Below are 22,503 nucleotides of genomic sequence, written 5' to 3' on the forward strand. Positions count from 1 at the left end.
ACCTCTCAGACACTGAGAAAGCATCATGATTAATTTGAGCAAGCAGTGGTTAAGAGACAGGGGCTGCCTGCACCGGTGGTCAGAAAGAAACAGAACAGGGCAGGGAGTTTCACAGTGTTCTTCTATACAATGTCTGAAATCTATGAATAACATTGGTTTCTAAGTTATGAGTTGATTTTTACCTACTGGGTTTAGGCCAGGCAGGCCCCGGCCTGGTTTTGGGCCTGATGCCAGGCTGCCTGTCTTTGGTTTTACTTCTGTGTTTTTTTCTTAAAACAGGTACTGAGGGCCGGGCGCGGTGGCTCAAGCCTGTAATCCCAGCACTTTGGGAGGCCGAGATGGGCGGATCACGAGGTCAGGAGATCGAGACCATCCTGGCTAACACGGTGAAACCCCGTCTCTACTAAGAAATACAAAAAATAGCCGGGCGAGGTGGCAGCGCCTGTAGTCCCAGCTACTCGGGAGGCTGAGGCAGGAGAATGGCGGGAACCCGGGAGGCGGAGCTTGCAGTGAGCTGAGATCCGGCCACTGCCCTCCAGCCTGGGCTACAGAGCAAGGCTCCATCTCAAAAAAAAAAAAAAAAAAAAAAAAAAAAAAAAAAAAACAGGTACTGAGTATAAAACAATATAAAACAACATGATAGGGTCTCCCTCTTTCTTCAAAACAAACAAACAAATACCACATGTTCTCACTTATAATTGGGAACTAAATGATGGTTACACAGGGACATATAGAAGGGAACAACACCCACTGTTGCCCATTGGAGGCTACAGAGTGGGAGCAGGGAGAACATCAGTGAAAACAACTAATGGACACTAGGCTTAATACCTGCGTGATGAAATAATTTGTACAACAAACCCTCTTCACACGAGTCTACCTATATAACAAACCTGCATAGGTGGCCCTAAACCTAAAATAGAAATTAATTTTAAAAATTAGAAAGAAAAAAAAAATTTCTGTATAAAAAATAGGTCTCTTAATAGGCCTTTCTCAAGAGATATTTTTTCAAAAGAAGACATGTAAATCAAACCAGTATGAGACTTCACCTCATCCTGAGTGGAATCATCATTATTTAAAGAATAAAAAGAAAAAAGAAAAGATGAAACAAAAAACCAAAAGACTATGGAGGAAGGAAAACCCTTGCACACTATGAGTGATGATGTAAATTATTACACTCATTATACATCACTAAACCCATTTTATTCCATGAACAGTTTGGAGCTTCCTCAAAAATTAGAAATTAGTACTAATGCATTATCCAGAAATTCCACTTTTGAGAATGTATCAAGAGGAATTGAATCCAGTATGTTGAAGAGATATATACACTCCCATATTTATTCCAGCATTATTCACAGTAGCCAAGATAACGAATCACCTCAAGTGTCCATCAGTGAATGAATACATAAGGCAAATATGGTACCTATACACAACAGAATAGTATTCAGCTATAAAAAAGAATGAAATTCTCATCTACAGCAACAGGGATGAACTTGGAGGACATTATGTTGAGTGAAAAAAAAAAGTCTCACTTTTATGAGAAAGCTTAAAAGGAAAAAAAAAAAAAAGAGTCTACGGATATACAGAGTGAAACAATGGCTACCAGAGACTGGAGTGGTTATGGGAAAAGAAAGAATGAGGAGAATTTTATCAAAAGATTTATAATTACAGTCAGATAGGAGTAATAAATTTAAAGATATCTATTGTATAGTAGGCTGACTACAGTTAGTGACCGTGTATTGTTGAAATATGTACACAGAATGGATGTTATTTGCTCTTACCAAAAAAAAAAGAAAAGAGAGAGAGAGAGAGAACTACGTGAGAAAATGTATTTGTTAATTCTCTGGATTTAACTATTCCATGTTATATACACTTCAAACATCATCTTGTACACAATGAAAACATGCAATGTAAACTGTCAATGTAAAAAAAAAGAGAGAGAAAGAAAGGAGGCAGAGGGAGAGAGAGACAGAGAGAGAAAGAAAGAAAGAGAGAGAGAAGGAAGGAAGGAAGGAAGGAAGGAAGGAAGGAAGGAAGGAAGGAAGGAAGGAAAGAAAGAAAAGAAAGAAAGAGAAAGAAAGAAAGAAAGAAAGAAAGAAAGAAAGAAAGAAAGAAAGAAAGAAAGAAAGAAAGAAAGAAAGAGGAAAAGAAAGAAAGAGAAAGAGAGAAAGAAAGACTGAAACTAACGGGGAAAAACAGCCACACCATAAAATTGCATTACACTGATCACTGGTACAATTTTCTTGTTTTTTTTTTTTTTTTTCTCTGTTTTTTTTTGTTGTTGTTTGTTTTTTTTCTTGTTTTCTCCTGTTGTTGTTGTTGTTGTAGGTGATGGAGGTTTGCTCTTGTTCCCAAGGCTGGAGTGCAATGGCACTCTCTTGGCTCATTGCATCCTCTGCCTGCTGGGTTCAAGACATTCTCTTGCCTCAGCCTCCTGAATAGTGAGATGACAGGCACCTGCCACCATGTCCAGCTAATTATTGTATTTTTAGTAGAGACAGACAGGGCTTCACCATGTTGGTCAAGCTAGTCTTGAAATCCTAAACTCATGTGATCCACCCACCTTGGCCTCCCAAAGTGCGAGAATTACAGGTGTGAGCCACCGTGCCCAGCCTACAGTGACACAATTTTCATATGTTTATAAATAGGTGTCCATCTAAATTTTGTCAGTTAATAGAAAGCAAATAATTATGAATCTTGTTTAAAAACTGGTGGTAATAGGACAAGTGAACACACAAATACACAGTCTACAGATCTGTGAGTACAATGAAAACTGCATCTAATGCCATGAAGCTAGTAGAACTTTTTGTAAAAAATTTTCCAACTATAGATCCTATCCAATGGGATATGGTCGTGTAGCTATAGGTTTACTTAGCCATCATTTGTTTTACTGCTGAATATCATATATAATTCAATAATTTTAGACACATGCAAACGTGTACCTAGCTGGTTCTCATTTGATTTGAATGCCCACTTGTCAAATGTCTGTTTCTTTGACAAACAACTTCTTAGTCTTAGTTTGTTGTTCACATATATGCTAAAAACTTTCCTTGCTACGAAAGAATTTCAAATGACATCTGATGTCAAATGGCATCTTTGTAATGAAATATTGTACATTCCATGTCTTTTAGCGATGTTTTATTCAAGTCTATATTTGTCAACTCTGAAAATAAAAACTGATTACCTTCGTTTTACATGTTGCAATCAGCACTTCCCTCTTAAACGTCAAATAAAAATGTTTTGATTTTATTTTACCTTTGCAGCTAATCAACATGCATCTGTTCAACTAGTTATCTTCCTCTTCATGTATATTCGAAGAGCATATATCTAAATGTGTACATTCCTGGTGACTATTTTTTAGTTTTTATTTTATTTTATTTTTTTGAGGCGTAGCTTCATCTTGTTGCCCAGGCTGGAGTGCAATGGCGCCATCTCAGCTCATGGCAACCACGGCCTCCCAGGTTCAAGCGATTCTCCTGCCTCAGCCTCCCCAGTAGCTGGGATTACAGGCATGCTCCACCATGCCCAGCTAATTCTGTATTTTTAGTAGAGGCGGGGTTTCTCCATGTTGGCCATACTGGTCTCAAACTCCCGACCTCAGGTGATCTGCCGGCCTTGGCCTCCCAACCTGCTGGGATTATAGGCATGAACCACTGCACCCAGCCCTGGTAATGACTATTTTTTAAATTTGACGTGACAGGTTAATGAAAAGGTACAAAAATGGTGCAGACATATTCAGTGTACATTTACACATATTCCTCCAAAGGCTACATTTTGAATAACTTCTCATAATTCTAGTACACATGTTAAGAGGAAACTGGCATTGGTTCAATATATGTGTGTGTGTGTGTGCGTGTGTGTGTGTGTTGGGGGTTCTATTTCATGCTATTTAGGTGTAGATTCAGGTAACTGCCTCTACAATCATGTTATTGAGGAGAGCAGAAATCACCTGGCGATCATAAAACAGACAATCCAGAGACAAAACTTCTTATCTGATGAATTTAAATGGGAGCAATGACCACGTGGTAACCATCAAATAGGCTGCCAAAGAGGCAAAACTCCTTACCTGGGAACTTAATAATCAAATTTTCTGAAAATCTAAAGTCAGCATGTAGTTTTGGGTCTCTTTTATAGTACTTTAGTTACTGTAAGTAACTAAAATTTCAAACCAACCAAAGGAAGCCAAGCAATGAAGTAAAGAAATTCAAGAGCTGAAAGATGAAACAGCCACTTAAAGAAAGACCAAAAATTGACTTCTTCAGCTGAAAACTTCACAATAAGAACATTATCATACAAATGGAAGTGTTAATGGGAATAGACCAAGCTGAGGAAAGAATTTCAGAACTCCAAGACTGGTTCTTCAAATCAGCTTGGTCAGACAACAATAAAGCAAAAATAATTCAAAATGAATAAAACATCCAAGAAATAAGGGGTTATGTAAAGAGACCAAATCTATGACTTGACTCATCAGCATTCCAGAGAGAAAAGGAGAGAGAATAAACAACTTGAAAAATATATTTGAGGAGGCAGTCATGAAGGTCTTCCTCATCACACTAGAGAGGTCAACATCCAAATCCAAATAATATGGAGAACCCTAGCCAAATGCTATGTAAGATGACCATTCCCAAGGTACATAGTCATCAGATTCACCAAGGTCAGTGTAAAAAGAAACAAACAAAAAAAAGAAAGGAAACAAAAAAATGAAAATATAAATGCAGCTAGAGAGAAGTGGCAGGTCACTTACAAAGAGAACACCATCAGGATGGCAGCAGACCTCTCAGCAGAAACCAGAGACTGAGGGCATATTTTCAACATTTAAAAAAAAAAAAAAAAAATCCAAGAATTTTATATCCCACCAAACGAAGATTCACAAGCGAAAAAGAAAGAAAATTCTTCTCAAACAAATGCTAAAGATATACACTTCAAGTAGAGTAGGCTTTCAGGACATCCTCAAGGGAATGCCAAACATGAATTTCAAAGAATGATACCTGTTCTCACAAAAGCACACTTAAGTGCAAGCCCACAGGCACTTTAAAGCAGCTACACAACAAAGTCTACCTAACAACCAGCTAACAACGTGATGACAGGATCAAAATCACACATATCAATACTCACCTTGAATGACACACAGTGGTAGGCTGAATAAAAAGACAAAACCCACCCATCTGTTGTCTTCAAAGCACTCATCTCACATCCAATGACATCCATACCCTCAAAGTAAAAGAGCAAGTAAGATCTATCATGCTAATGGAAAACAAAGAGAACAGGAAAACAGATGTGAAACCAATGAAAATTGAGAAGGACAATGAAGGTCATTACATAATAATAATGGGTACAATCAAACACTATCATAAATGTTAGGCCTCTGAGCCAAAGCTAAGCCATCATATCCCCTGTGACTTGCACATACACATCCAGATTGCCGGTTCCTGCCTTAGCTGGTGACATTCCACCACAAAAGAAGTGAAAATAGCCTGTTACTGCCTTAACTGATGACATTACCTTGTGAAATGGCCTGTTACTGTCTTAACTGATGACATTACATTGTGAAATTCCTTTTCCTGACTCATCCTGGCTCAAAAGCTCTGCTACTGAGCACCTTGCGACCCCCCACCCCTGCCCACCAGAGAACAACCCCCTTTGACTGTAATTTTCCTTTACCTACCCAAATCCTATAAAACAGCCCCACTCCTATCTCCCTTCGTTGACTCTTTTCAAACTCAGCCCGCCTGCACGTTATGTAAATGTGATTAAAAAGCTTTATTGCTCACACAAAGCCTGTTTGGTGGTCTCTTCACATGGATGTGCATGACACTAAATACACATACATATAAAAATGGAACACCCTGATTTGTAGAACTTCTTTTTTATTTATTTTTTATTTTTTTATTTTTTATTTTTTATTTATTTTTTTTTTGAGACGGAGTCTCGCTCTGTCGCCCAGGCTGGAGTGCAGTGGCCTGATCTCAGCTCACTGCAAGCTCCGCCTCCCGGGTTCACGCCATTCTCCTGCCTCAGCCTCCCGCATAGCTGGGACTACAGGCGCCCGCCACCTCGCCTGGCTAGTTTTTTTTTGTATTTTTTTTTAGTAGAGGCGGGGTTTCACCGTGTTAGCCAGGATGGTCTTGATCTACTGACCTCATGATCTGCCCATCTTGGCCTCCCAAAGTGCTGGGATTACAGGCTTGAGCCACCGTTCCCGGCCCCCAGAACTAGTTCTTCTTGACCTATGAAAAGACTAACAAAGAAACTCTGGACTTAAACTCAACACTTGACCAACAGGACCTAACACACATCTACAGAATGAACATGCCACCCAATAAACAGAGAATAGTCATTCTTCCCATCTGCATACAGAACATAGCCTAGGATTGACTCTGAGCAATTTACTATGGCAAGCCTCATTAAATTCAAAAGAAACATAAATCACACAAAGCACACTCTTGGTCCACGGTGCAATAAAAATAGAAATCAATACCAAGAAGATCTCTCAAAATACACAAATACAGGGAAATCTAACAACTTACACCTGAATAACTCCTAGGTGAATACCAAAATTAAGGCAGAAATTACAATAATTCTTTGAAATAAATGAAAATAGGAAAAACTTTTCCAAATCTCTGGGATGCAGCCAAAGCAGGGTTAAGTGGAAAGTTTATAGCCCTAAAATGTCTTCATCAAAAAGTTAGAAAAATCTCAAATTAACAATCTAACTTTGCACCTAAAAGAGCTGGGAGGGAGAGGGAACAAACATTAAATCCAGCAGAAGAAAATAACTAAACCTAGAGAACTTAATGAAACTGAGGTGCAAAATACATATAAAAGATCACTTAACCAAACCAAGAGTTGACCTTTGAAAATAAAATAAATAAATAAATGGATAGTCTACCATCTAAATTAACCAAGACCAAAAAAAAAAAAAAAAAAAAAAAAACAACAACCTCAACATGATCACTCACCTCTAATCTCAGTACTTTGAGAGGTTGAAGTAGGTGGATCATTAGAGGTTAAGAGTTTGAAACCAGCTTGGCCAACATGGTAAAACCCTGTCTGTACTAAAAATACAAAAATTAGCCAGGCATGGTGGTTCATACCTGTAATACCAGCTACTCAGCAGGCTGAGGCATGAGAATTGCTTGAACCTGGGAGGTGGAAGTGTCAGTGATCCAAGATCATGCCACTCAACTGCAGCCCTGGTGGCAGAAAAAACTCAGTCTCAAAAAAAAAAAAAAAAAAGAAGGGACAACAAAATCCAAAAAATAAAGACAACATAGGCCGTATATGACCTATCCCACAGAAATACAAAAGATCCTCAGAGACAACTATGAACAACTCTATGCACACAAATCAGAAAATCTAGAGGAAACAGATAAATTCCTGGAAGCACACAATCTCCGAAGACTAAATCAAGAAGAGATTGAAACTCTGAATAGGCCAATATCTATGTTTAGGTAATTAAGAACCTACCAATAATTTTTTTAAAAATCCCTGGAGCAGATGAATTCATAGCCAATTTTTTCCTGATGTACAAAGAACTCATAACAATGCTATTAAAATTATTCAAACAAATGGTGGAGGGGCCTTTTTTCCATCTCATTCTATGAGGCCAGCATCAGCCTGATATCAAAACCTGGCAGAGACACAAGAAAACTTCTGACCAATATCCCTCATGAAGACAGATGCAAAAATCCTCATCAAAATATCAGCAAACTGGATCTCACAGTGCATCAAAAAGCTGGTACACCACAATCACAGTAGGCTTTATTCCTGGAATGCAAAGCTGGCTCAACATATCTAAATCAATAAATGTGATCACCACATAATCAAAGGTAAAAGCCAAAACAGAAAAAGGGATTGATAAAATCAAACATCTCTTGATGACAAACTCAACAGATTAAGCATCAAAATAATGTACTCAAAATAATAAGTCTCCTATAACAAACCCATAGCCAACATCATACTGAATGGGCAGAAGCTCAAATTATTTAATGTTATCCCTGTCAAACTGTCAGTACCATTCTTCACAAAATTAGAAAAAAAGACTACTATAAAGTTCATGTGGAACAGCAACAACAAAATGCTGAATTAGTCAAAGCATTCATAAGCAAAAATAACAAAGACAGTGATGTTATACTACCTGACTTCAAACTACACTTAAAAGCTGCAGTAGCAAAAACAGCTTGGCACTGGTGCAAAAACAGACACAGAGAGCAAGAAAACAGGTCAGGGAACCCAGGTATAAAGCTATATACCTACAACCATCTGATCTTTGATAAGACCAATGAAACAGGCAATGGGAAAAGGATTCCCTTTTAAATAAATGATTCTAGGATAACTGGCTAGCCACGGGTAGAAGAACTAAACTGAACTCCTACCTTTCACCATATACAAAAATTAACTCAAAATGGATGAAATGTTTAAATCTAAGACCTCAACTACAAAAATCGTGGAAAACAACCTAGGAAGTATTCTTTTAAACATCAATAGTGGCAAAAAAATTTTAGGTAAGTCCCCAAATGCAATTTTGCATCAAAAATAAAAATAGAAAATTGGGACCTAATTTAACAAAAGGTTTTCTGCACAGCAAAAGAAACTGTAAACAGAGCAAACAGATAACCTACACAATGGGAGAAGATATTTTCAAACTATGCATCCAACAAAGGTCTAAGATCCAGAATCTATAAAGAACTTAAACAAACCAACAAGCACAAAACAAATAACTCTGTTAAAAAATAGGTAAAAGAAAATGAACAGATGCTTCTCAAAAGAAGACGTACAAGTGGCCAACAAGCATATGAAAAACTGCTCAGCATCAGCCCATGTGTGGTGGCTCACCCCTGTAATCCCAGCACTTTGGGAGGCCAAGGTGGGTGGATAACCTGAGGTCAGGATTTCAAGACCAGCCTGGCCAATATAGCAAAACCTTGTCTCTACAAAAAATGTAAAAATTACCTGGACATGTTGGTACATGCCTGTAATCACAGCTACTTGGGAGGCTGAAGCAGGAGAATCACTTGAATCCGGGAGGTGGAGGTTGCAGTGGGCCAAAATCATGCCAGGGCACTCCAGCCTTGGCAACAAGAGTGAAACTCCATCTCAAAAAACAGCAACAACAAAAACCTCCACAAATTCAGCATCAGTATTCATCAGAGAAATGCAAATCAAAACCACAGTGAGATAGTATCTCACATCCGCAAAAATGGCTACCATTAAAATGTCAAAAACCAACACATGCTGGATGAGGGTGCTGAGATAAGGGAATGCTTACACACTGCTGATAGAAGTGTAAGTTACATCAGCCACTGTGGAAAGCAGTCTGGAAGTTTCTCAAAGAATTTAATATAGAGCTACCATTTCAACCCAGCAATCTCATTACTGTGTATGTACCCAAAGGAATATAAATCATTATATGTCCAAGACACACGCAGTCATGTGTTCACTGCTGCACTATTCATGGTAACAAATACATGGGATCAACTCAGGTGCCCATCAATGGTACACTGGATAAGGAAAATGATTGATTGATTTTTTTCGTATGGTTTCATTGTATTCCATGTATGTGTATGTGGAATACCGTGCAGCCATACAAAATAAATAAATTATGTCGTTTGCATCAACATAAATGTAGGTTGAGGCCATTATCCTAAGCAAATCAGTGCAGAAATAGAAAAGCAAATAGATTTGCTTACTCATAAGCAGAAGCTGAACATTCAGCACTCCTGAACATAAATATGGAAATAACAGACATTGTGGACCACTAGTGGGTGCAGGGAAGGACGGAGTGGGCTAAAAAAAGGCTCCCTATTGTGTACCATGCTTACTTCCTGGGTGATGTGATCCGCACTCCAAACTTCAGCATCTCACACAATATTCTCATGTAACAAACTTGTACATATACTATACATATACTCCCTGTATCTAAGGTAAAAAATTTAAAATAACAGATACATAACTATTTGCCTGGTGACTTTTATAAAATTTTATAGTCTTAGGCACATTCTAATTTTCATGCAGTTGCTATTTCTATTAAAAGCAATGCTGTTTGGCCGGGCGCCGTGGTTCATGCCTGTAATCCCAGTACTTTGGGATTTTTTACACGAGGTCAGGAAATCGAGACCATCCTGGCTAACACAGTGAAACCCCGTCTCTACTAAAAATACAAAAAAATTAGCTGGGCGTGGTCGCGGGAGCCCATAGTCCCAGCTACTCCGGAGGCTAGGGCAGGAGAATGCTGTAAACCCGGAAGTCGAGCTTGCAGTGAGCGGAGGGAAAAAAAGCAATGCTATTTATAAAAGGCAGATTATAACAAAAATATGTTTTAGATAGAAACTTATTCCTCCGCTTCTTATCTAAATATTATATCATGCTTAATTTAACTCTTCAGGATCAATAAAATAAATTGATGCTAACTTTTATTTATATAAAATATCTATGGATTCCAACAGCATCTTTTTATAAGCTGCTAACAAAATAAATTCATGGAAATTCAATCTTATAAAAAATTTAGTGCAACTGTAATTTGGGATTACATATTTCAACTTCTCAAATTCTGTTGTATTATTTCACCTTACTGTCCTTTGTCTGTCTTTCAGCACCAAATAACTCAACTTACCTCTACCAAAAGGCCATTCTCTTATAGTGAGAGTGATGTATATCTGAAAAAGTAATTGTGGAGCAGAACCAAGAAAAGCCTGAATCACTGACATGCACTTGAAAGCCTTCTGCTGCATGAAATTATCCCGGACTAAGAATGCAATCTCCCTTTCCAGCATCGTGTTTCTCTTTGTGATGCTATCTTGACTCCCTTCCTTCTCCTGTTTAAGATTTTTCAACAATTTGTGGTAATTTATAATGGCCTGTGAACACCTGTTAACATGAAGCAACATCTGAAATTAACATTTATTAGTGTCAGACATCTAGAAATATTTGAAAGTTTTTCAGCATAGGAACTCTTAATTTTGAAATTACACCATCAAATGGCAATCATTAACTTAATCACACTGGATAAAAAATAAGTTTCTAACAGTTTCTAATCTTATTATTTATGGAAGTTCTTCCCCTCATTTTCAACTTGAAATATTGTATAACTACAGCCTGAAAAAAAAATTTAAACAACAGATGAAAAAGTAAAAATTCCTTCATTCATACACAATTCAATTCACTTTCTCAAGGTCAGTTTGATTAAATTATATCCAAAATTTTTTCTAACGCATTAATATTCTGACACATACAAAAGTTATTTCTCCAGAAACATACTCTTCTGACAACTTTTTAAAGACATCAGTGTTTTTAGGTGTTCTTCCCATGATACAAATGTCAACTGCCTCAAAGGACCCCAAATTTCCAATGGAACATATTTTGATTTACGATTTTTCTCTAGTGATGAAATTTAGCTCATTTAGCATTATTTTAAGACAGCAGTCTAAAAACACTCAATGAATGCTTAAAGCAGTCCCAGGTAAGTGACAAAAACATACACAGATATGATCTATAGTGGAGTTTAACTTCAAAGTACTCCTCAAAGAACTTTCACAAATAAAAATCTATAGGAAATAAGCAGATCTTTATAAGAAATTACAAAACATGAAGAAAAACAAGATACCATGAATAAGAAGTGAAAAATGACCCCAACATATTTCCTATGTAAAATTTACTGAATCAAAAATATTTACTTTTTGAAGAAATAATAGAGTACCTCAGAAGTATGAAAAAAGAATGCTTCTCGATGAACAAGTTTTAAAAAGAACCAACAGAAAGTCTAGAAAACAAAATATAAAAATCACTGGGTAAATTAAATAGTTGAAAGCTAATTACATAACTGAAAAATAAGTTAACAAAACTACAAAAAATGTAGCAAAGAGAGAAAGAAGCATCTAATATATGATGGAGATTATAGGGCATTTAAGAAAAGGGTGACAAAGCCTACACTTCTGATCAGAATTTTAAAAGAATACAGGAAGTGGCAGTATTTTTAAAATAATGATTAGAAAAAGAATTTCAAATTGTTACAATTGTGAATTCTCAGATAAAAGAAGTCTTATATATCCTAAGCAGAAAAGACTTATAAAGAATAAAATTAAGTAAATGTGGCCAGGTTCCGTGACTCATGCCTGGAATCCCAGCACTTTGGGAAGTCGAGGAGGGGTGGATCCCTTGAGCTCAGGAGTTGGAGACCAGCCTGGGCTACATGGTGAAACATTGTCTCACCTAAAAATACAAAAATTAGCTTGGAGTGGCAGTGCGTGCTTGTAGTCCCAGATATTGCTGAGACAGGAGTATCACTTGAGCCTGGGTGGCAGAAATTGCAGTTAGCTGAGATTACACCACTGCCCTCCAATCTGCACAACACAGCAAGATGCCATCTCAAAAAAATAAATATATAAGTAAGTGCAAGTTTCAAAACAACACAATGCGGGCAAATAGACTAAACTTACATGCTCAGAACTAGGAGTTGTCACGTGTTAAAGAGTTACAATTAAAGCATAAGAACAAGAAATAAGTTGTCACGTGTCAAAGAGTTACAATTAAAGCATAAAAACAAGAAATAAAAGCAATCAGCAAAAAATGAAAAAAGAAACAAAACATAATACAAACAGCAGAAAAGACTCTTTGTGCTTTTATCAAATCAGAAGAAATATGTCAATGCAAAAATAGCATCAGCATAATAAACGTCAGTGCAAAATAATATTTTATCAGAAAAATGTATTAATTTTAAGCTATACACCCAATAACTTGCAAAAATGAACAAATCTAGCAAAAATCTAAAAGAAAAATATGCTACTATAGAATTTTATGGTCTGGAGCCCATTTTCTCTTATAATACAAATGGCAGTTTTCAGAAAGCATACATTGTTAAAATTTTAAAAAATCATTATTGTAAGTAACACCCTTCTTTAGACAAACAGGATATTTTCAATATCTCCAAAGTCTCCTCTGTCGTTGTCTACTATTATTGTACCTCTCTCTTACCACATATCATTCCATTAGACCCTATTAAATAGCTCTTCCTTAGCAGTTACGAAATGTATAATAAATTAAGTAGAAAATCATATCACTATACATTTTAGATACTTTTGGCCTTTAAGTATCACTATCATTTATTCTCTACATTATTTTTGCTTCTGACCAAATAGAAAACAGTTTTTCTCCCATCTCTTATCTTTCATTGTCTTATCTGAGGAATTTTATCAGAGTTTGGGGAAGCAAAAATTTATAGATACTTGATTGAATTGTCGTAGCTTCAAAAAGGAAAAATAAAAGATAAGGAGTAAAAGAAAGAAGATAACCGAGAACATTTATAGGTAGAATGTGTATTATTTAATCCTAACAGATACAGATAATTCATGTAAACCAACCCAATCTTTCTTTCTTTTCTTTTTTTCTTTTTTTGAGAAAGAGTTTGCTCTGTTGCCAGGATGGAGTACAATGGCATGATATTGGCTCACTGCAACCTCTCCCTCCTGGGTTCAAGTGATTCTCCTGCCTCAGCCTTCCAAGTATCTGAGACTACAGGTGGGCACCACTAAACCCAGCTAATTTTTGTATTTCTAGTAGAGACAGGTTCTCACCATGTTGGCCAGGATGGTCTTGATCTCTTAACCTTGTGATCTGCCTGCCTGGTACTCCCAAAGTGCTGGGATTATAGTCATGAGCCACTGCACCCAGCAATCATCCCAGTCTTTCTACAAACTCATTAACTGACACCAAAGGTGATGCTTGTGAAAAACAAAAAAAGATTTTTCCTTCATCCTTTTTTTTTTACTTTTTTGACATTAAAATAAGACATTAAGACACCTTTGCTGAAATAAAATAGTCACACAAGTTAAAAAGATGACTATGAAAATAAGACTTTCTAAAAACTTGTGGAGATCTTCGAGAGGATGTTAAGCTGTAAAGTTATGTTAATCAGGGACTTCCAAGTCAATCCATCTTAAGGTTGGTAGGTGTCCTCAATTGACATATACATCACAATTTTCCTCTTATAGTAGACCAGAATTTAACAATCATTATATTTTCATAAATTACCTTTCCACTTTTGCATATAGTTGTTTTGTCTTAAGGCATAAATATAATACAATCTATTAAAAATGCTATAGCATGTCAAAAATGAGAGAAAAGCTAGAAGAAACTGCAGACCAATATCCTTTATGAATCACGGACAAAAAAGTTCTCAACACCACACTGGAAAGCCACACTCACCAACATATAAAAAACAATAATACACAACAACCAAATAGGATTTATTCCTGTGACAAGAAGAGATTTGTCAGAGGCATGTGAACTAGAGCAACTCCATCTTAAACAGGAGCTAAGAAAAATGACTGTGAAACATACTGAGCTGCATTCCCAGATATTTAAGGCATTCTAAGTTACAGGATAAAAAGGAGGTCTTATAATGGCTGCCCTTAGAGGATACATGACAAATGTGTTCTAAAATGTGTGTAATGAAAACTACAGGTCATAACGAACTTGCCAATAAAACAGTTTCTGGCAAAGAAACCAGCCGAAATGCTTGAAAACCAAAATGGCCACAAGAGTGACCTCTGATCATCCTCACTGCTGCGTTCCCACCAGTGCCATGACAGTTTACAAATGCCATGGCAACATCAGGAAGTTACTCTATATGTGCTAAAAAAGGGAGGCATGAATAATCCACTCCTTGTTTAGCATACCATCAAGAAATAAACATAAAACGGGCAACCAGCACCCTTCGGGCGGCTCTGTCTATGGAGTAGCCATTCTTCCATTCCTTTACTTTCTTAATAAACTTGCTTTCCTTCGCACTGTGGACTTGCCCTGAATTCTTTCTTGCACAAGATCCAAGAACCCTCGCTTGGGGTCTGGATCAGGTTCACTTTCCTAAAACGATTCAACATATAAAAATCAGTGAAATATATTACATTAACAGAATAATGAACAAAAATCACAGGATCATCTCAATAGGCAGAAAAAATCATTTTGCAAAATCCAAGACATCTCACAATAAAAACAATCGACAAACAGTACTTTCTCAGATTAGCAAAGAACATCAATTAAGAAAAAAGAAGTTAGTACAATATTTCATGACAAAAATGAGGACTAAGCTCTCATTTTGTAATCTTGCCCAAATTCCCATATAAGGGGTCTGGGTACTAATGCCCTACAAACCATAAATTCTCATCAGATGGGTTTTAATTAACCCTATATATGGTGACTTACTTTCCAGTCTGACTCAGGCATAACAAAACAAAGAAGAGAGCAATAATATTTTACCCCAAAACATTTTTCCCGCATATTTTGAAATGGCCCTACAAAGCTGTCGTGTGGGAGAGAATTTGGATCTGTAACGAATCTCTGTTAACTTCCCTAGATCTCTTACTTCTGGGTCCTCCAAATCCTGAAGAGATTAACTAAAAGTCTAGCACTTTTGAAAGGTGTGAATAGAATGCATTTGTCATATATACTCTAAGGGCAGCAATTATAAGACTTCACAAGAACGTTGGTCTCCACACTATTTTATCTTAACCTATTTCATTTCTATCATCCCAGATGTTTAGACTAATTTACCCAGTTGTCAACCAGAAAATGTTTACATTTATGTATAGCCTAGAATCCACCCAACCACCCCACTACTTTGAGCTGTCAAGCCTTTCTGGAACATACCAATGTATTTCTTTATCTGATTGATGTCTCATGCTTCCTTAAAATGTATAAAACCAAGCTGTACCCTGACCACACTGGGCACATGTACTCAGGACTTCCTGGGAACTGTATCATAGCCCATGGTCACTCATATCTAGCTCAGAATAAATCCATTCAAAATATTTTACAGAGTTTAACTCTTCATCAACCAAAGACTGAAAACTTTCTCCCTTCTATCAGAAAGTGAAACATGTAAACTCATTTGCAGTATGGTACTGGAGGTTCTAACCAAAACAATTAGTTGTTGGGTTACTGGGGAAGAAGTAAAAGGCAAACAGATTTTAAAAAGGAGATGTGAAACTACCTCTATTCAAGATAACATAATTTGTATCTAGAAAATCTGAAGGAATCCACACAAAAAACATTAAAGCTTGCAAATAGTTTCAGCATAATTTCAGTATACAACATCTGTATGCAAAAACAAATTGTGTTTCTACATTCTAGCAATGAACAATTGAGAATGATGCTTAAAGAAACCTTATTTATAATAATATAAAAAAGAAAATAGTTAGAAATAACTTTAACAAATAAATGTAAGACCGTACATTTAAAACTACCAAACATCAGCAAAAGAAGTTAAAGACCTAAGTAAATGGAAATGTATCACAGGACCACGGGTTGGAAAACTTAATATTGTTAAGATGACAACACTCCCCAAACTTATCTACAGATTCAATTCATTCCATATCAAAATTCATTGCCATTTAATTGTTGTTATTATCATTAATAATATTTGGCAGAAACAAACAACTGATCTCTCTAGAAATGCAAAGGACTCCACATAGCCAAACAATTTTGCAAAAATAATAATATCAACTTAAATAATTTGTTAATTCATACTTTCTACTTAAAAACTTACTACAAAACATTATTCATCAAACTGTCTGGTAATAAGGATTAATACATAGATCAATGGGATAGATATGACGCTCCAAAATACGCACTCATATTTACTGTCAGTTGATTTTCAACAAGTCTTCCAGGACCATTCAAAAATGAAATGGAAACCAAAATCACAATGACATTTTATTCATTCACATTAGGAGCTATGATTTAAAAAGATAGCAGGAGTGGAGAAGGATGTGGAAAAATAAGAACTCCTAATTATTGCTGGTGGGAGGTAAGGGTAAGAAAGTACAGCTACTTCCATAAACAGCCCGAGAGTTTCTCAAATGTCAGTCTGACAGTCTGGCAATTCCTCACTTGAGGTCAGGAGTTGGAGACCAGTCTGGCCAACCTGGAAAACCCTATCTCTAATAAAAATATAAAAATTAGTTGGGCATGGAAGCAGGCACCTATAATTCCAGCTACTTGGAAGGCTGAGACAGGAGAATCTCTTGAGCTTTGTAGGCAGATGTTGCAGTGAGTCAAGATTGTGTCAATGCACTCTAGCCTGGGTGAAAAAGAATGATACTTCATCTCAGAAAAAAAAAAAAAAAAAAAGGAAAGAAAGTCAATTAGGCAATACTTTCTAATTTAGCTCATGTGAAAAACCTTTATAACAGCTGACATCAGATCTGGTAATAATTTAAGTTTCCCTTTATATATTTTTATTTTTTAATTTATGTGTTTATATAATTCATATGTAAGCATACATTTCCATTTTATAATGCAGATCACATTTTTTGATGGAATATAGTTAAGGTATTTTTGTTGTTGTTGTTGTTTTTAGACAGAGTTTTGCTCTGTTGCCCAGGCTGGAGTGCAACCTCTGCCTCCTGGTTTCGAAAGATTCTCTGGTTTTCAGCCTCTCAAGTAGCTGGGATTATAGGCATGCACCACCATGCCCAGCTATCTTTATTTTTTTATATTTAGCAGAGGCAGTGTTTTACCATGTTGATCAGGCTGAACTCTACTCCTGATTTGAAATGATCCACCCTCCTTGGCCTCTGAAAGAGCTGGGATTACAGGTGAAGTCACCACGCCCAGCCTACAGTTAACTTTTAAATCAATAACAAAACAGTTCACAATAATAAAAAGTAAAATGAAAATATACTTTGCATAGCATTAACCTAAAATGTAAATCCATGATGCAAGAATCCTAAAAGATATGAAAACTTCAATAAAGAAAACACACCAAAAAAAAAAACCAAAAAAAAAAACACTTAAGAGACATCAATCTTAAATAAATATTAATTCCTATATGGTCCATAAATATGAAGAATTGTTCTTTCAAAGTACATTAGTATTTCCTAAAGTTAATCTATAAGTTTAATTTGATAACATAAAATTTATCAACACCTAGCTCTGAAATTCACATAGAAAAATAAACGAGTTTACCTAAAACACTCAGAGAAAAGAAAGTTTTAAAAGAATTTACCTGTCAGATTTTATGTTTCTTCATATATAGTAACTAACAGTTTAGAACTATAAGTAAGACAGATTAACACAACAAAATTTACAGTACTCATGCAAATCAGTGTAGTAACAGAATGAAGTGATATGGAAATGAATTGGTAAGCTACATTTTGATATTCCAAGTCACAGCGACAAATTTCAGGATGTCTGGAGAATCTATCACTAAAAAGTTAAATTCGCTTGAGTTGATAAATAAAATTTATGAGATTATTTTCAAGCCTTTCTCTCTTCTCACTCACTCTACTCTCATTCCTTAATATAAGGTTATATTTCTAGTCCTCGTAACTATTTAAAATGCCCATTAGGCTGAATAAGAAAAATACTAATGAGTGGAATACAACACATGCATAAAAAGAATAGAAGAAATGACTTATTCACACTTGCATTTTATTTATTTATTTTTTATTATTATTATACTTTAAGTTCTAGGGTACATGTGCATAACGTGCAGGTTTGTTACATATGTATACTTGTGCCATGTTGCTGTGCTGCACCCATCAACTCATCAGCACCCATCAACTCATCATTTACATCAGGTATAACTCCCAATGCAATCCCTCCCTCCTCCCCCCTCCCCATGATAGGCCCCGGTGTGTGATGTTCCCCTTCCCGAGTCCAAGTGATCTCATTGTTCAGTTCCCACCTATCAGTGAGAACACGCGGTGTTTGGTTTTCTGTTCTTGTGATAGTTTGCTAAGAATGATGGTTTCCAGCTGCATCCATGTCCCTACAAAGGACACAAACTCATCCTTTGTTATGGCTGCATAGTAAAAAACCATCATTACATTATAATTGATGACAATTAAATAGGAACAGTTTCAAAAGTGTGAAGACTAAATAAAACTAAACAGGGAACTATTTCAATTTGAGAAATGATAATTATGGCATCCTTAATTTTGTTAGCCATCTATTTATATTCAATTTACTTGTTGGAAGCAGTGAATGAGAAACATATGTGTCACTTACCTCACAATAGGTCCTAAAAGAAGAATGTGCCAAAAAAGTAATACAGCCTTATTTCTCCTCAAGTCTTTGTTGAAAAACATCAGGGTAATCTGATCCAAAGTTACCCCCGCAATAATAAAGACGATGGTAAATGACATCCAGAATCTGTCATTAGCTTTTCGATAAATTTCAAACATATATAAAGCAGAGGCAACCTCACCACAGTAGAGAACAGTTGAGAAGAGAATGCTAAAAGGAAAGCTTATATGGGGTCTCTGGCCAAGGACTATTTCTTCTTCCAAAGAAGAAACTCCTCCTGTGCTTTCTTCATCTGTCTCTTCAAACACTGGGTCCATTCTCAGGGTGCTGTTAATTCAAAGTTGTCTTGTCAGTGAATCCGGTATAGTTCGGTATCAAATTTAAACAGAAGAAAACAAGATTCTCTATAATTCACTATTCACAGAAAACGTTAACAGGTAAATACGGATCACTAATCACAATAGAAAAATTGATAACTGGTTTAGGAAATATTGAACTACAATGTCTAACTTGACATACTATTTCTTCAGAAAACATTGTTTTAAAGAAGTAGGCAATCAAACTTCCATGAGAAATCAACTGCCTCTTAACACTGAGATGACAGTCCTATCTCCAAGATATGCCAGAAAAATTACTGATATATTGTGAATGTCAATTAGTCACAATGTGTGGGAAGCAATATAAAAGAAAATGAATAAGATGGAAAATAAAAGGCAACACTACTTTTAAATCTAGTAAATATTAGAAAGAAATATTTTTAGAAACTTTTTTCTGACTAAAAATGCTGTTAATATAATGAAAGCACATAAAATGAGTAAGTAATGCAAATTTCCAAAAAGAAAGATAGTATTTCCCCAGAAGATGTTGGTCGTTTTTTAAAACATATTAATGGGAAAAGTAAAAGTAGCAGTTAAAAAAGGTGGGAGAGAAGAAGCAAGAAGTTATCTATTTTATTTGATAAGATGTTCAATTCTTGAACTTTCTTTGCATTCCTTTAATTCTCATAATTTATCATAAATATAATTCCTCCAATTGTTTAACTTTTATGCTGCAGAATATTAAATTCCTCAACTTCTTTTTTTTGTTACTCTGATCTAAATCATACCTTTGTCTGTATGCACTTATTTATTCAAAGAGAAAACCTTCATTACATTTTAAAATATGTCCTCCTGGGCCCAATCCATAAATATGATTGATCTTTTTCTCTTTAGCATAATTTGTTTATTCTCCTTGTCATTGCCATGATTTCCTTATCACACATGTAAAAAAACACCATATTTTACAATTCAAAACAAAAACTATTATGGTGCTGAGCTTTCTCTCTGCTTTTAATTTCCACAGAGAATTTCTATTAGCTTTTCCTTTCCATCAGTTCTTATTTTTTCTCAGGTTTTATCCCACAACAGTGAAGTCACAGTTGTTTCTCAAAGGTCATATTACCTTAAACTTCAGTTGAACATTTTTGACATTAATATGTTCTCATCTGAAAATTCCACTTACATTAACCAGTCAGGCTTTCATCCCCAACAGTCCACCAAAAGAAGTATATTTAACTTCCTGTTTGCCAAATAAAATAATTTTTTTTTTTTAAATTTCTTATTGTTGTTTATTGAGACAGTGTCTGGTTCTGTTGTCCAGGCTGGGGTATAGCGGTGCAATCAAGGACTCACTGCAGCCTCAACCTCCCAAGATAGCTCAAGCTATCTTTTCACTTCCACCTCTCCGGTGACTGTGACTGCAGGCCACCAGGCCTAGCTAATGTTGGTATTTTTGTAGAGACAAGGTCTCTTCATATTGCCCAGTCTGGTCTCGAGCTCCTGGGCTCAAGCCTTCTGCCCACCTCAGGCTCCCAAAGTGCTGGCATTGGAGGTGCAAGCCACCACACCTGGCCAATTAAAACAGTTATTTCTTCATCTCCCTCTTACTTGAATTATTCCTGATGCATTTACTCTCAATCTCCTAGTTATCTCTTCCTATACAATGGATTTCTGAATGGTATTAAAAGTCCCAAATTTATATCTCCAGTCAATCTCTTAACAATGCCCCTATCTTACAGGAACCTGTTGCACATATTCAAGTTTAACAGGCAATTTGAACTCAAAGCTACAAACTGAATTCTGATCCACTTTCCAAACAACTTTCCCCAAATGTTTCCCATTTCACCTGAGAAAAATTACATCCTGTTGCTAAGGCCTCTAAAGTCATCCTTGATGCTTTTCTTTTCATTGCATAATTTCTATTAATCCTCAAATTCTGCGTGTTTTACTTTTAAGACACATCCACAATCTAACCACTTTTCCCTACCCCTCCTGCTATCACCCAGATGTAGGCCATCCACATTTTTCAGGAGATTAACTCAGCCTCTTTAGTGATCCCCTACTTTCCTCTGTTACCTCTTATACTATGTGAGCTATATCTCAGATACTGTAAAATTAACCATTTTGAAGTACATATTTAGTGATTTTCAGGGTATTCCCAAAGTTATGGGAACCATCAACACTATATATAGAATGTTGCCATCACCTTAAAAAGAAACTCTACCCATTAACATTCAATCCCAGCCTTTCCCTTTCCTAAGCTAAAACCATGATCCTTATAATGTAACAAAAATACATTGATAACTTTATTCTTACTATCCTTTACATATCTTCTTCTACCATTCTTTTTCTTGTTCAGGACCCCAGTGTATACTACAACCTCAGAGGTTTTGCTCTCTTTGCCATTTCAAAAAATTTGCTCAAATCTCCTTTAAGTTTGTATTATGCACCTTCATATACATGAACCCACAATCCTTATGCTTCTTACTTTAAAAAAAAGTCAATAGTTGTTGCCACTACTTCCTACTAAAACCAAAATGTAAGTTCCATCAGTACATGGATTTTTGTCTTTTGTCAGGTGAACTCTAGAAAACAATACCTGATATATTTTCAGTTCACTTTGATTTTTTTTTTCACTTTCTTCTTCTTCTTCTTCTTCTCCTTCTCCTTCTCCTTCTCCTTCTCTTTCTTTCTTCTGTTTTTTTTAATAGGGAGTGACAAAACCTTGCTTTGTTGCTCAGGCTGCAGTGGCAGGATCTTGGCTCACCGCACAACCTCTGCCTCTTGGGTTCAGGCGATTTCCTGCCTCAGCCTCCTGAGTAGCTGGGACCACAGGCGCCCACCACCCGACCTGGCTATTTTTTAGGTAATTTTAGTAGAAATGGGGTTTTGCCAATGTTGGCCAGGCTGATCTCAAACTCCTGACCTTAGGTGGTCCAGGGGCCTTGGTCGCACCAAAGTGTTTGGATTCACCGTGAGTCCACCATGGCTGGCCTGATCTTTATTCTAAAAGGTCCAGAGACTTAATTTCTATAACAGGATTACTATTCGGACTTCTCATTAAACTAAGAAGACTAAAGCAAGAAAAGATTAGGTAATTTGACTCGATTCTTTATCCTGGTGGTTTTGTTATCAAAATAGAAAATTCTGTTTGCTTATATTTATG

At 36.2% G+C, this 22,503-nt stretch overlaps 1 protein-coding gene across 1 annotated transcript in view; it reads right to left on the minus strand.

The window, feature by feature from the left end:
• The window catches only part of XKR3 (XK related 3), a 30,629-nt gene extending 11,292 nt beyond the window's left edge, over positions 1-19,337 (minus strand). The window contains 2 exon segments of the mRNA XM_015128659.2: positions 10,610-10,863; positions 19,003-19,337. Coding sequence (XP_014984145.2) covers positions 10,610-10,863; positions 19,003-19,337 — 589 coding nt within the window.
• Between the last annotated feature and the right edge of the window lie 3,166 nt (positions 19,338-22,503).

Source organism: Macaca mulatta, chromosome Y, assembly GCF_049350105.2.
Source record: "Macaca mulatta isolate MMU2019108-1 chromosome Y, T2T-MMU8v2.0, whole genome shotgun sequence".
In the NCBI taxonomy this organism is placed as follows: Eukaryota; Metazoa; Chordata; class Mammalia; order Primates; family Cercopithecidae; genus Macaca; species Macaca mulatta.